This window comes from Mycteria americana, chromosome 5 (assembly GCF_035582795.1).
Source record: "Mycteria americana isolate JAX WOST 10 ecotype Jacksonville Zoo and Gardens chromosome 5, USCA_MyAme_1.0, whole genome shotgun sequence".
In the NCBI taxonomy this organism is placed as follows: Eukaryota; Metazoa; Chordata; class Aves; order Ciconiiformes; family Ciconiidae; genus Mycteria; species Mycteria americana.
In genome coordinates this window covers 54081067-54098149 of record NC_134369.1, presented here as the reverse complement: position 1 = coordinate 54098149, position 17083 = coordinate 54081067, and the positions used below count along the sequence as shown (strand labels likewise).

The following is a 17083-nucleotide window of genomic DNA, read 5'->3' as shown; positions in this document are numbered from 1 at the left end:
TGACTAGATAGAACTGCAAACCCAAGCCGTATTTGTGTCAGTCTTGAGATGTACTCATTCAAGTACTCAGAAAGACGAATGTCTTTTGAAGCCCTTATCCTGGGGTAAACCTTTACTGCCCAAACAGGTAGGCAGTTCAGCCTTTGGATACACAAAGAAACAATATCAGGAAGAAGGAACTATGTTGGTGACTTCAAAAAAATTTTAAGGAGTGTCAGAGAATGCTGTTTGTCTGCTATTTGTCACCAAGCTTTCAGAAAATTATTTGTATACCTGTGTTGGTATAAGCAAGTTAACTGTAAGCAAGTATGTTCACTTTATTCTCTAACCTGTATCTATAAAAACATCAGATGTTTAGCTGGGGAAAAAAAAAGAGAAGACAAAAACGTGCTTACAAATATGCAGTAACACACTGATTGAAAGATATTTAGCTCTATTCTTCAGATACAGTTAAAAAAAAATTATTTTTTAAATTTTTTTATTTTCAAGAACTATAGTTTTATTTTTAAGAACTATTTTTTTATTTTCAAGAACTATAACTAATGTAATTTGGAGTCAAGAATCTTGACACCCATCTTGCTTACCAATATATCTTCCTATTATATTGATTCAACCAACTGTAATTTGTTTTGAAAGATACAAATTTACTCAATGATACATTTCAGCAATAATAACCCCCTTAAAAAGGTTTCATAAATTATATATTTATACTTCAATTTTGGTAGTCACAAAACTGGGGTAAATGGAGTATTACTTGCAGCAAGCCTGTATAGAGAGGACCTCTGAATCTTCACAGACTCTGTGGAAGAGAAAGTTCAGTAAAAACGTATCAAAGCATACCGCTGTCATCTCATGGGCCAGAGAAGTAACACAGAGAAAGAATCCAGATTTCTCTCTAAGTTACTTTTACTTTCTAAAAGAAGTTTCGTTTCTCAACTCAAAAGCCACTGAGGTGTCAGCTGCCTTATAAAAAACAAACTTTGAAAAGAAAGTTTGCTAAATCTCTTTTCACACAAAAAGTCCAAAGGCACTTCTCACTGGGGTCACTGAAGTTACACCAAGATGAATTTAAGTCTTGAAATGAACTTGTTCTTGTATGAAAAGGTCTTCCAATAGAATAGTTCATCTACCATCATAAAATGAGATCAGAGAGACACTTTATGAACTGCATTGTCAAGATACAGAAGCTGCAATTTTGTAATAAATGAGCATCTGATTCTTTTAACTTGAGACAGCTCCATTTATAAGCCACTTTAATATTGCTCTAAGTGGGCTGAGCACCTGCTCTCTGCTGCCTGGACAGAGCAAAGGTCTCCTGTAGTAAGTGACAAGCTGCCTTTACAGTTGCTGCTCTCATAACCCCCTTGTATGTCATCTGTTCATTTCATTACACACTTTGATAATTAGTTACTAATTGAGAAAGGCAATTGAGAAAGAGAAAATTCACACATATTTGTGAACAAATAAGACCTCTATGAATATAACCAGTTTGCACAGTGGCATCAATAATAACCATTTTTCTCATTCAAAACTATGTTCCTGTTACATTCTTTCCTTTTGTGTGTGTGTGTGTGTGTGTGGTATTCACTTGTATAATGTGGTATGTCCCTACTTTCATCAAATACTGTGATGTTATTAATAAGGGGTATTACTGAATGTGCGTATGGAAATGTATTAATTCAAGCCACCAGCAGGAGAGGTGATTGTCACTATGAGGCCTGAAAGGAAATCTGTACTCAACATTCCTGATGAAAACATCTTTGATGCTCAGAACGTTCTTCTGCTTTCTTTAGTCAGTTACATCTCTCATTCTGACAGAACTAATTCAAGCACAATATGTCTTCAGACTGTTAATATCATAACAGTATAATAAATCTTTAAATATAAAGCATTTGAGTAGGCAATTCACATAGCCACGCATGCGTGCTGCATACAAAATTAACAAGAGAGATTAGAAACAGTTAATGGTGTTTCCTTATCTATATTTCACATGCACAAGCAGATGGTCATAGCTATCATTCTTAAGAAATCAAAGTCTCAGAAAACAGGCTGAACGGGATCTTGAAATGTCAAGGAAATTGCAACCATACTTCAAACAGTTAAGAGAAAAAATTTACCCTCCTATGGAGCAGACTTCTTCCAACTGACTTTTGGCATGGGTTAATTTCTTTAAAAAATTTCATTAGCAGCCAGAAATGGCTATTAATAGGATTATCTGAATATGGGATATGAAATACCAAGTCTTGCTCAAATCAGAGATTTTACTCATGGCCAGCTCAATTCAGGTTTTCTTGCTTCAGAGGTAAGTCATATTGAGCTTCATGCAGTTTGACCTGCTGAATCACTCAGTGTGCTGGTTTTGGCTGGGACAGAGTTAATTTTCTTTATAGTAGCTAGTATGGGGCTATGTTTTGGATTTGTGCTGAAAACAGTGTTGATAATACAGGGATGTTTCAGCTGTTGCTAAGTAGTGCTTATAGTAAATCAAGGACTTTTCAGGTTCCCATGCTCTGCCAGGTGCAGAAGAAGCTGGGAGGGGACACAGCCAGGACAGCTGACCCCAACTGACCAAAGGGCTGTTCCATACCATATGACATCATGCTCAGCACATAAAGCTGGGGGGAAGAAGAAGGAAGGGGGGGATGCTCAGAGTTACGGCGTTTTGTCTTCACAAGTAACTGTTGCCCGAGATGGAGCCCTGCTTTCCTGGAGGTGGCTGAACACCTGCCTGCCCATGGGAAGTAGTGAATGAATTTTTGGTTTTGGTTTGCTTGCGTGCGCGGCTTTTGCTTTACTTATTAAACTGTCTTTATCTCAACCCACGAGTTTTCTCTCTTTTACTCTTCTGATTCTCTCCCCCAACCCACCAGGGGGAGTGAGCGAGCGGCTGCGTGGGGCTTAGTTGCCGGCTGGCGTTAAACCACAGCACTCAGATGAATGTTTAAAAATCCTATCAGCGTTGCACAGAAAAATAAAAATTAAAAATCTAAGGATTTCACTAGCATATAGCTTTCCATCCCTGGCAGCAGTTGGAAAGACTACGTGGTAGTGGCACTCTATACATAGACATCATGGTATTTTCCAGACTCTGTCAAACAGCCTTTTCCATTGTGAGAAAACTTAACGTAATTCATTAAAGAAGGAGTATATATAAGTAATTTGCTGCCAGATAAATGAGTGGATACGCACAAATGTGCTTCTTATCCATCCTCAAGCTTTTCTTTCTGAATAAGTCTCTAAATACTTGCTTAAAAATTACATATTCACAAAGACACACAAACACGAAGTTAGCAGCCCTTTCAGCATCCGTATCTGTAGTTTATCATCGTCTTTTGATGAACTTTCACACATGGTGTCAACCATCATTATTACGCTGCATGGAAAGAGAGGGGCAGAAAAGTACAGCTGTCCCCAGGACATCTTATGCTTTCCCTGCCCCTCCACTTGACTGTGAGAGATAAACTACTGTCCTTGAAGTAATTTAGTTGCTAGCGATCCCATCCAAAGACTGCTCCATTGTGCCAATTGAAAATGAGCCTACTCCTTAGCTTCTCACTTAGGTCTTCTGCTAAATGTAGAGAAATGCATTACACACCATAAACATCTATCACATCGTAAACCACAGCTCTAGATGGAATATTTTTATCTCTGTGATCAAAATACTCTCTTTGATTACAATCACTGATTATTTCAAAAAGTCAGTAATGAAATCTCTGTAACCACAACAGAAATCACTTTCTCAGTTCATTACATATCATAGCAGATTCTCACATTACCGTAACTTTACATTTATAACTAGATATAACAGATAAAGAATTCACTGTTCTTGTGCATTTAAACCCTTGTACAAAACAGTCAAAGAACAGGCCAGTCAGGTTCAAGACACATTGTAGCTATTCAGTTTCACAGTCGGCTCACTGTATAATAAAATACACTAACTAAATCACAGAGGTTTCAAGAAATGTATAACATATTATATAATTTAGAGGAATTATTTTTACTTCTTTTTGGTTTTACCACACACAAAGCACAGTCTCAACTGAAAACAGTTTCTGTGCTCTATTGCGGCATTAAATAATAATAAATTCAGCTACATGAAAAATGAAAATGATGGAAAAAAGGCACCAGACTTAGCAGAATGCATAAAAAGTGAATGCTAATGAATGAAGCCTTTTGAAAATAGAAAAAGTCAGGTGCATACATCAAAGCTGGTTAGCATGTATTTAGCCTATAATCTAGTCAGACATTGACCTTGTCAGAGTTACAAGGGTTATTATATTTTTATATACATATATATATATGTATGTTACTCTTAAATCGATATACATTTTACAAGAGCCACATTTTATTAGGCAAGAAATTATGCATTATGCAAGTAATTCCTTTAACTTTTGTATTCTTACATTTAAATGTAACAGTGGCAAAGCCAGGAGAACTCTACTTGTCTCTTTTTCTTATACTCCTTCTGTAATGTAAGAAGCTTATTAAGCACAGGACCACATTCTGCTCTTGCCATTACCTCCTTGGAAACCTGGAGTATTCCAAGGTTGACTGCTTTAAATTTGTGCTGAATCTCATCCCAACCCAGGAATATCCTAATTCAACAAAACAATTTTTGGAGAAGTTCCCAAATAGAGGATGTATAATCAGCTTTTTCCTAATGGCAACAGTGACAGCAATAATATGATTACTATGTGGCAAAAATCCTCTACATTATCATATGCTTTAATAGGCATCCTTAGAATTTGTTTTCCAACTGTCACCTATAGATATATCTGATGGCTAGAGAAATACAACTAGAATGGCTAACTCACCCTCACAATGCATTAGAGGACAGCTAATCATTGTAGTAGAAGAATCCTCCCTTGGCGTATAAACAAGCATATGAAATCAGTGTATATTTTGGCAAATCAAGTAAAGTTTAAATAGGGCTTCATTTTAAGCACAAAAATATGACAGCCCAATTACTTCCACTGCCTACCGTTCTACCAGAAGGCTCACTTACAGATTTTCACTTCTTACTGACTCAGTGGTGCTCTTACTTATACTACAGTGAAACATATTTTGTAAATCCAGCAATCAATGATTTGGCTAACAAAGTGCCAAACAGTATTTTAGTGAAGATTACTCTTTGCATTTGTACAGGCAAAAAACCCCCCAAGACTAGAGGCAAAAGAAGTATTATAGCCAAAAATTACTTTTTATGTGTGGTTAAACATTAATTTGGGGGGGTCTTCCAACATCACTTTATAAAATATACTTTTCAGTTGATAGTTTGAAATTCAGACTCAGACAGTTTGTCGAATTATACCCTGAGGCTAGCAAACATAAGGAAAGCTGCAGTTTCTGTTGGCATGATACAGACTACACTTTCAAGACAAATGTTGGTGGGAAGGTACCTGTAGGTAATTAGGAGAACTGGGACAGACATTATTTTAGAACGACCTTGTTTTGCAAAAGATTAAAACAAAGGGAAAAAGCAACAGTCTGTTATAATGCTATATTAAACACCACAAGTGCATTCTTTCATTTTAAAACTGAGAATTTATGCAGTAATTAGAGATACATTTTAAGCACGCTTTACTTGGTTTCGCGATGAAATAATTTAAGGAACTTCTGCTCCCTGTTTGCAGAAAATAACATGGAAGGACAAAAATGGTATTAATAAAATTAAAATTTGGATTTTAAATATGAGGTTTCCTCCCTTTTCTTATGCATGCCTGTGCTTTCATCCATAACAAAGAGCCATGTACTGAATTTCAAAACATTATTTCTCTGCACTGCAATAAGGTCACACTCAGACTGCCTGCTGCAGAAACCAGTCACAGAAAGAAACTAATGGTGAGTTTTCTGTACTACTTGGAAATGTTCTCCAGCTCTATGGATATTTAAACAACATATGAAGCATTTGCTGTTATTAAAATCAACAGAGTTAAAACATCATTCTGTTTTAAGTTGCAACTGCTCCTTTACAGTGATGAACAAGAGAATGTAATTTATTAGGCTATTTATTTATTTATTTATTATTTGGATTGGAAATATAGACCACATATCTGGAGGAAATGCCAGCCAAAATAAGTGAACCTATGTATATAGACATAAAAAGCACTTATTTTGATGGCTTAAGTACTATTTTCACTTTCAATAACTGCAATCTGAGCATGTAGTATACTGTTAGATATGAAATGTATTTCCAAAGTAGGACTTTGGATACAGAAAAAAAAAAGAAGATTCTCTATTCTTCTGCTAGGAAGGTTAGTGGTAAATAGAGTTCTGCCTTAGGAAATGTAGAAAGCTCTGGAGTGACAGAGAGGACATGGGAATTTCAGCTGAGATGAAAGTGAGACAATTCAAGGGTAACTAGAGCTTGAATTTACTACAAGTACTCTTTATCCAGATACCTGCTATCTTTGTCAGAAGGCCGAGACGTGCATTTGGTGTTGGGCACATGCCAGGAAGACCCTTGTCTATTTTCTGCTGCTTGAAATATGCCAGCCCTCCCTCTAGAGCTGCTGCACAGCAGTGATCAGCTGTTATTATGGAAGGCAAGTAGACTATGATATCTACTAAACAAAATTAAAATATCTACCTTTCCAAAAGAGGATGGCAGCAGCCTTCCACTCTCTCTTGAGCTGGATCGGGAGGCAGTTTTACCCACACTCATTTCCTCTTCACACCTGGCTATCTTCTTTTTCAGTTTCTCTCTTCTTTGCTGGTCAGCAACTTAGGGAAGAGACAAAGTTTGTCAGATCCACACTGAAATATTATTCTTTTTTTGTCCTAAGTGATTTGAAAAACATCATAGGGGTTTCCAATTGCTCAGCAAAGTCAGACTATTGAGATACGTTCCACTTCCAACACTTCCTCTACTCTTAGAAGAAAAATATTAAGACTATGCTGGTAGCTGAAGCTGTATCTTAGCTGAAGCTGTACCTTAGCCCCTGAAGTATTCTCACCTCAACTAATACACCACTATGCAGGAATTCCAAGATCAGTATTGCTGACAGAGCACTCTGCTCAAAAACTCACAAGTTTGCTCTCATTTTTTTTACAGATAGAACTCCTTTGACTGTACTCTCATCCAGTATTTCAGCAAAAAAACATGTTTACTGTTAGTAAATTTGACATGTAAAGAAATCCATGCTCACACCATGGAAAAATAGCAAGTAGTCTCCCAAGTACAGAAATGCATAGCAAAACAAGCATGTTCGTGTCAAGAATATAAAAAGTGGAGGCAAACACTGTGAAAGGGCCACTGTCAGATCAGGAGGGGAAATTGTTATCAGTCTACACTGGTCTGCAGTCCAAGACCTTGTTCCCAGTGTCCATGCAGCACAGAAGATGAGTTAGGTATCTGTGCCATCAGATAAAGAGAGGAGCCCAAAAGATGGGTAAATTTTCTGTGTTCGAGTTTGCTATCAGTCACCTACATCTGATATCTTGCATAATACAGTCCAAAGTTTTTGTATATTGTGAGCACCCAGGTGCCACAGATGAAGTTCACAAAGTTGAAAAATCCAGATGAGGCTGATGAAAAACATTAATAATTTCATTTCCAAATGGGAAAGAAGAGGGTTTATATAAGCAAGCACACTTTTGAAGTCTGTATACACAACGAAACCTGGTTTAACTCTTGACTACATTTCTCATTCACTTAACACAGACCCAAGTGTATGAATGGTTTGTTTGATACAGAAACACAGACAGAAAGGCCTCTGCAGATTTCTTCTTCGGTTTCATAATGTATTTATATCATACTCTGGTAGACCCCGATCTTCATACACACTACTATACTTAACACATGGAAATGTAAATAACTTCGTAGATTGGTGTGGTACATTCTTCTAGACAGCTGAGAACTACAGAAATCTGAGGACATTTAATTAACCTTTAAAATACATTCATCTGTGTACATCAACGCTACAGACATGTTAATCTCTAGGAATTATTTAAGTATATTTTAAGTTCATTTTATTAAACATTTTAGTCCCCTTTTAAACTAGAAATTATTCTTTCAGATGCAAAAACCTTGCTCTCATTCGTCGGGGAAATCCCTCTTTCTCTTTCTTTCAATTCTTACAATTGATATGTAAAATACAAAGTAATTTATTTTATGGCTGCTGATTTATTCAGCATATTCCATTAGAGTACTTACAATATGAAGTTGCTTTTATTACTGGAAAAACATTAGCTGAAGTCAAGATACGCTAAATTCTACAACTCTGAATTAAAAATATGCCTTTTAACAGAAGGAAAAAATATACTGTACCATTAAATAATTAAAACTCAATATTTTTCTACTACACAATTATTATTATGTGGCTATTCTAAATTACTATTATTTCTAATTGTGTTTGTCTTAAAAGTTACAGACGAGCACTCAAAATTAGCTACAGGTCAGAAGGAATATATGTTTGAGATGAATAATTACCCACATGGGGCCAAAAGAGTGTGTCTGTGCGTGCACATGCATGGAAGCTGTAAAAACTCAAGTCTTGCCTACTGCTCAGGTAAAATGGTGATGGCTGAAATGAGTGTTGAATAAATATCTAGGGAAACAATGAATGACAGAGCTCTACAAAGCAAAAATGCAAATCATAGAGAAGTATGGGTGTCTCATTTTGTAAGTGTGAGTAGATGCCTGAAACACAAGTTTCCTTACACTCAAGTGCTTAGGTGGAAAGTGAGTTTGTCTAAGACAACAGAGGCTTAATCACTTTACTGCAAGTTCTACCTGCATACCATGGCTTAACAGGAGTTTCCGGGCAAAGTGCAAAGCAGTGTGAATATTACTGCAAAATTGAATTCTTGTGTTGTCCTTATTCTGCTCTTTACAGGATAAAGTCTGAGATTTAACGTACGTGGACAGAACTCTGCCTTTACTACTGGCATTCAAGGCTATAAAAGCCAACTACTACAAACCTCCTCCAGGACTGGGTGCTACGACTCTTCTCAGCCAAAGCACAGCTTGTGCCCATGAGTAAAGAAAGAAAGAAAGAACGAACAGTAAGTGTGGCAGCTAAGGCTATCTTTGTATGTCAGAATGACCCACTGGGACTACTGTCTTTGCCTCGCACCAGTCATATAGTAAGCTTAGCTCAACTAATCCATTAAGTGCGTTCCAAAAGCTATAAAGTCACTCATGCATACTGAAAGGCAGAGCAGACATATGCAAAACAGAACAGCAGAAAATCCCAGCAGTGTACCCATCTTATTGCCAAATTAGGGAATTTTCAGGATAGATCGGCTGTAAAAGCTAGGAACTGTGAAACCCGTAAAGCAAGAGATAAGAAATCCTCCTTGAAAAGAGTTAATGTAGATGTAAACAGACAGCTAGATCTAAGTTAGGATAGTCCTGAGGCAGTCAGCAAGTAACACAGTCAAGGCTACTGGTACAGACACAAAAACATACATGCTGCCTACCTCCCCTTTCTTCATATATCCTTTCTCCAAGCAGGGACTGGAGAATCCAGTCTTTCCATTTGACTTTAGCCAGACAGAAAACGGTATCATACAAATTGCCTGAACCTTTGAGGCACTAATTACAATATTAGAACTGATGGGCGCTGAAGATACTTAAGGCTGCCATACATAACCACTTGTCCTGCAGCTGTGAATATATTAAACGCAGAAGAATGAGACCAGCATTCAGGAAGAAACATGTAGTTTTAAAAGGGAGATTTATCTGTTAATTGGAAAGGTTGCTCACTGTTGAAGGTATCTTCTGCTTCAAATCAATCACAGATATAGCTTCTTTAGTTTTCAGTGCGGAGGATAAACTAAATTTGACAAGACTGCCCGTGGAATACTGTCATAGACTAGTGGGAAGTAAATATTAACTGCATTTGTTAACAGATACTTAATGATTTCCCTGCAAGTAGCTTTTACTGTACATCAGCTCCAGACACATATCACATTTGTAGAGTTAAATAAGGGAAAAGTTCAAGACAATAAGTATCTTGTGACAAATAAAAGAAAAAAAGAAAACCACTGGGGTTTTTTCATCTCTAAAAAGGGAAAACTAGATGTTTAGGAAGAAAAAAATATAGTCTATAGATCCAAATAACATGAGTCCCTTTTAAAGCCTTATTAGAGACTTTGAGATTAATTATATCTCATTAACTGCTGTGCTCAAAACCACCACAAAGATTTCTAGTATAGTAAAGAGAAAATGTATTAGAACAGAAACAAAGTAGTGATTTTTATATATCAGATAAATTCAGAGTCTGCAAAACTAAATTCCATAACTTACTGCACCCACCCCATGAATCTGTTCTCTTAATTCTGTTGTCAATGAGAGGAAGCACAAGACAGACAAAGAATTTTAGAAGTTAAACTGTAGCATTCTCCATAAAGAGCTACCTATAAAACGCTGATCAATCTGTCATAGAAGTAACACTTTTGCCTAGGCGAATACCCTTTTCGCAAAGAGTACACCACACTTCCAAAGCAGAGATCACATCGTTATATTTCCCTGTTAGAATCCTCCCTCTATAGGCTTGATTCTTTTTTCCTTAAGCCTAGGCTGCAGCAGTATTTCTAGACACGTGCTTAGAGTTATAAAACAAATGTCATAAACCTGGAAGAAACAAAATAATCATACATACCACACTCCTAAGCAGCTTGAAAGCTCTGCACTTATAAGGACAGTACGATTTGGAATGCCAGTGGTTGTCCTTTGCTCTGAATTTCCAATCTCTAAATTTATCATATGTCACATCGCAGTACAATTGGCAGTTAACCTTCAAGTTATTTCGTTTTTGATGTAAATAATCCATGGCAGATAATGAAACATTAAGTTAGATTTAAATTGAGTTCAGCTTGCAGAATTTCAAAATAATTGTCCAAAACTGAGCATTTCTCCATTGTGTTTTTATATCAGCTATTTTTGCAGTAACACACTTATGGTTATTATTTCCCTTATGAATTCTCTTAGATAAACAATACAAACATCAACCTCATTTCTGCTGAGCTTGAAGTGACCGTAATTAAAATGTTCAGCATATCAGCTGGTGATAGTACTTCTGCAAGCAAGCTCTTCCTTCTGTAAGAATTTTTACTATCAGCTTCCTAGCTCTACACAAATCCCCAATACACCATGATTTAAGCACCTGGGGTGAGATCTCATCAAATGCAAACTGAATTTTGCCATTGGGTATGAAGTTCAGGTTTCTCATAAGTCTAAATCTAACTTTCTTAACACAGAAATTTTAATTTTCATAACTCTAAGAGACGATTCTGCAGTCCTTCTTCACATCCATTATCAGTAGCACTGTTTCATCAAATAAGGGAGGAATCGCCATAAAAAAAGGTGACAAAGGATTTATTAAAGGCTTGATACTACAGCCTTGCTTGTATCAAACAGAAAGTAACATTTGTATCAGGGTATGTACTTCAGAAAGGTGATACTGATTGACAAAGCTACTCATGGCAAAATTTGGCCATTGCTAAAGCCTGGAAATAAAGCCTAACAGTGAGACATGAATCCTTCAAAGGAATTTCATGAGAGGCTAGAAGCACAGGATTATCCTAAATCCATCCACTTCTGATCCTCATATGGGGTCCTCATCCGACAGACATCTCGTAGATACTTCTGTCAGCCGTATGAAGAATACAGCAGCCTGTACGCAGCCTACTACACAGACATTGTGAAATGCTGCACCAATGCTGACGAAAACTTCTGAGCCTGCTCAGGTAAACCTCCATTCGTGTACCCTAGACAGAGGTCCATCTGGCTTCCAGGTGGGCTTGAACAGTGGATTTTATCTCGGGGTACCACTGGGGCAGCCCCCAAGGACAATTTAAACATACTGTACTGAGCTAATGCTGAGAATAAGTGGAAAGCATAATTTTATTCCTGTTCTGTGGTATGCTATAGCTATTTTGTGATCCTCAGTAATAGTGGAAAATGATATAAAAACAACAATCCCCCCAGTGGACAGATGGTACAGAGGGGCAAATTCAGTTAAAAATCAGGGACACATTTTCAACAATAATGATGATTAACTACCAATACAATTACAAAAGGAATTTGTTTTCTCTGTTTCTTGACCTGTAAAGATCAAGACTGCAGGCCTTTCTCATTTATGTGCTTTATTTACCATATTCAGTATGGTTGTTGAGTTCCATATTAGCACAACTGGATTAAATTTTTGGTGTGCTTAACTCATGATGTCAGACTAGATGATCGAATGTCTTTTTGCAACTACAAATTCTGTGAAAAATGTATTTTTGATGCACCGAATACATATCTAAAATTAATTACCTCTCATAAAAAAAGAAAACCTTTCTGTAGAAGAAACTTTAAATAACTAAAAATAAGTTCTGCAAAAAGAAAGTAAAATTACTACAGTTAAAAATACAGGTTCATAAAGATTTTTTACACAGTGGGTTTTCCTGCTCTCCAAAAATTCAGACTTGATAAATATACTAGAGCATCTTCCCAAAGACATACTTGAACTCTAAAAACACACGTTAGAATTAGCTGAGTGTTTGACTTTAAAGAACTTATATTAGTTGCTTATAACTTTCACTTTCAGAAATGCATATGTAAGGACAAGACTCAACAGAAAGATGGGGAGATTTTGTGAAAGCTTCCTGTAAAATAGCAGCAACAACGAAATACATAAGAGAGCTTTTCATAGATCTCTGCTTTTCATAGCATAAAGGGTAGACAGATATAACATAAATATGTGATCACATGAAAAATTAAAATTTAAGCACAGAATTATACAAGAATATATATTTCTTGATATTTCTACTTGAACCTAACCCCCCAAAAAGTAGAAAAACAACATTACTGATCAGTCTGAATTGTTGTCTCTCCTCATCTCTCACACACACATCCCCCCCCCCCCCCCCCCCCCAAAGTATTCAAGTTCCATCAGGCTAAAATAGATTTCTGGTGGGTAACTTCTCAGAATACTTTTTTTTTTTCTTCTTCTCCCCCCCTCCCAGTATCAAAGAGACCTGCATTCCCAAGCACACTAATCACTGGGTTCAGGCTGTACTGTCAATATGCCCTGTGGAAAAACCTCTAAACATATGGGCTGAAAAGTTAGTACTGTTAGAAACCAGGCATGTGTAGCAGCAGCTGTCTTACTTGGCATAGCTTTTGTCAAGTTTTCTGGCACAAATTCCACAACCACAGACTTCTAATGGCCACTGGTATCAATCAACATGCTTGGACTAATTCTGAACATAGAAGTTTCACATTTCAAGAAGTTTCACATTTTAACAACTATTTTAAGTCAATAAGGCTGATCTAATACACAAGAACATGCTCAGTGCTAGCCCAGTGGCATGGCAGCTTGCCTACTTTGCTGCCAGCTAAGATACCAGGAAAAGAACAGTGGAAACTAAACCCACTTTAAGGACAGAACACATTCAGTTGGCCAGGGAGAATGCCAACTACAGTATCATGTTTAATTCTTAAACACTAATGACTGATTCATGGCAACAACCCCAAAGGGAAATACTCACCTGCTATTTTAGCGGTACATGAAGCACATTTTCAGGGGATGTTTTTTAACACTATCTGCAGGAATTCTGTTTTGTAACTCTATGCTATTAATAAATCTTAGCATTTCAAACTGAAAATTTACCCCCCTTCCCAAATCTCTTTGGAAATAGAAGGGGAACAGAAACCTTATTTGGGATGCAATAAGTAATAAGACAAGGAATACAAAAAGAAAAATGCAGTAATATGCTTCAGGTGAGGCAATGACAGGCACAGAACTACTGGAAAAATAAAGCTGTAAAGCCCTCAACTATAGAGATTCCCCTGCTATTCAGTCATATTGATGTTGCAACTGTGCCTGGACAAATTGTGTGTCCCATCTCCAGCAAGAAAAGAGAAACTGGTTTGAAAATATTCTAAAAATCCTTTTCTCTTACTCAGTATGTATGTACTCCTCAGTACATTTTCAATACTCTTACTGCCTGAGCTATTGGCTGTCATCTCCACATAATCTGTTTCATAAAAGACAGAGGAAGAAAAACTATTCTCCAGTGGATTGCTGGAGACACTACAAATGATACCTTGCACTGAGCTTAACACCTGAACATGTAACACTTAGTTGCACTATTATTACAGTACAGATATCTGTAGTTCTTGATGAACAATACATAGAACAGTAGGAAAAAAAACCCCAACAACTCTAATTTTAGGTATGAAATAAATTGAAATAATTTTCAATTTGTTCTAAACATGTAGTGTTTATAAGAATAGTGCAGATACTGGACAAGGGATGCCTGAGTAGTCTTAACATTAAATATCTTGAAGGCAGATAGACCAATAATGAAGAATTTGAAAGTAGATGTGCTCCATGGAATTATCTCTTCGCTAACTCTGCACAAATCTCAGCCTGTGTGGCAGAGCTTCTTATCTGTTTATAAAGTGATCTCAGTCAGGTGACAAAACATATGAAGAAAGCAGGTCAGAAAAAAATATCCGTTACGTGCACACCTTGAGTATAGATATTAATCCTCAAAGATTTTTATTAAGAAAGGATAATCTTAAGCATCTGGTACAAATGCATACATGAAATCCTGGACCTACTGCAGTTGAGACACTTTTGCTGTTGATCATCACGAAACAACAATTTCAACTATGGTATCTAAAACCCTTATATTCCACCATCCAAAATTTGCCTTTTAAAACTGGAATTACCAGGATAAATACTTTCAAGTAAATTCATTTCTAATCCTGACAGTGTTTGAATTGGACATCTGGAAAAAATCTTTTAGCTATGTAGATATTGCGACATTGGAACAGGTTACTCAGGTTGCAGAATCTCCATCCCTGGAGGTTTCCAAGACTTGGCTAACTGATCTAGTGTTGGCAGAAGTCCCATCTTGAGCAGGAAGCTCAAGGAGGACTAAATGACCGCCAAAGGTCCCTTACAACCAACATTTCCGTGATTCCGTGAAGGCAGGTACGTGACAGAAGTTGAGCTTCAAAAACATTAGGAGAAATAACAATGCATACAGACTGAGCTGTTAAAGAAGAAATCACTAGACAGGAAATCTATGAACTGGTGTCTCTCATCTCTATCAGGTAGAAAGACCCTCTTCTGATATGGTAAACAGAACCAGCAAGCAAGCTATATAACTTCTAGCCTTGCGTCTGAGGCAAGTACTGAACTCCAGTGAAATCAGATGTTGCGACATTTCTCTTGCTCTTGCAGAAAAAAAAATGGGAATCTTCTACTGCAAAAAAAGTGTTTGTAGCATTTTATGCAGACAATTTAAGATGAAAGTGTAATTGGGAGCATTTTTCAGCATTGCAAAGTAAAAACACCACATTGAGGAATAGTCTAATAAAAAGATATTGTTTACATAACTTTGCTTTATTACTTTGCTTTCTGTCTTTCACTCAGCACTCTCATTTTTATTAGAGAACATGAAACACCTCACAAAATAAAACCTGAAAACTGGGCAAGACACATAATACTGTCTTGAGAAGCCACTTTTAGGGAAAAAAACCCCATTATTTATTGCTTTGTTAAACAGATTTTTAAAAATGGCAAATTCATTGTCACTTTATAATTGCACAATTCCTCTCAGTGCAGAACATCAAGCAAACAAACTATATTTTAGAACTTAGCTAAATCTAAGGATAAAAAGCTCTAACCACACTTGATACTCAGCTCTGGGAGACCAAGAAGTAAGTCCAACATTTCTTCCAAATGAATCCTGTGCTACTGACTAGCATCCCGATCCTTGAGCTATGATGCTCGACTTCACTTTATGAGCTAGCTCTATTTTGGGAATATAATAAATTTCAACTAAGTAACAATTAGCACTCCCAAGTCTTAGGCTAGCATAACAGTACGTAAATTGAGGAATTTTTTTTGTAATCAAAGGCTTTATTTTTTTTTTCCTAGCTTTAAAGTTTTTTTCCTTTGTGAACAGGAAACATCTTCTAGGGCTGTGTTGGTTGTATGCATGTTCTAGCAAGATAAAACACAGCAGCAGCTTTTTCCAGCCCAGTTTGAAAATAGGTGAAAGAGCAATTTAGTGAGGATTTAGTGTACCAATTTTATCAAACAGATGGGTAAAAACAAAAGCAGCAACAAAGGTGAAATGTTTCCGTCACACCCTGTATAGGAGATTAATGTTCTGTCTGTGACCAGGACAGAGTTACATAGTCAGACATCGCTCTGAGTAAGATGAACTGAAAGAGAAACATATTGCACAAAGCCTTCCTATCTGAAATGGAAATTTCCTCACTACAGAGCACACCTGCTAGTGTCATGACAATTATCTGTTAAGGTTAAGGCACTGTCACTGTCTCCCAAAATGAACTCATTATTCAGGGAAACTCATTCTGGTGTGAAACACACAAGCTATCAGCTCGAAGCATTTTATCTGTAAAGACAACAGACTCTAAAATAAATAGGCATTTGTTGGTGTTGAGAAAGACCCAAGACCTGAAAAGGTATGGAAGAATAATTATTAATTAGGGAAGCTAAGAAAGATTCTAGCAGATGCAGAAAGAAAAGCTACATGAGGGTTTTATTACACAAACACGTAGGTATAAATTTTCTTCTTACACCAACCCTGTATGTTCATGCTTGTTTCAAAGCAAATCTTGGTAGAGCTGAAGCATGAGAAGGAAGACTTTTTTCAAATGTCTCTGCAGAACAGGTGATCTGAAATTGCTACTGCAATCTGCAGACTCTAGGTATCCATGCAATACTGTTGCTGCTTGTGCTGCACCTTTTGAAAGCAGGAAGAGGCAAGCCCACATACAGCATCTTTGATCCTGGTGCAGCTTGTTGCTTAATTCAGTCTCAACCCACTATGCAGAAGTACTGAAAAAATTTTTAATGAAATTAAGTCTTTCTGCCAAAAGGATGACTGATTTCCTGCATCAGCTCTAGTTACTCTGATCATTTTACAAGGCAGTATCACTCTGGTTTGACTGGATTTGAGACTAACCACAAAGTATTCTGTCCTCAGAAGATTTATCTTTCCATCCTAAAAGAATACTTTAATTTTTTCCAGTACCTCAGCAGTTGTAACTAAATATGGAATTAGAGAAAAAAAAACTTTCTCTAATTGCATTAGTGAAAAAGAC

General features: G+C 36.8%; 1 protein-coding gene across 2 annotated transcripts in view; it reads right to left on the bottom strand.

Annotated features, from left to right (window-relative positions):
- SPATA7 (spermatogenesis associated 7) overlaps nucleotides 1–17083 on the bottom strand; it is a 45835-nt gene that overhangs the window by 13204 nt on the left and 15548 nt on the right. For both annotated transcript variants that reach the window (XM_075503390.1, XM_075503391.1), the window contains exon 5: nucleotides 6590–6723. In XM_075503390.1, the coding sequence (XP_075359505.1) occupies nucleotides 6590–6723 (134 nt within the window). The remainder of the gene's footprint in view (nucleotides 1–6589; nucleotides 6724–17083) is intronic.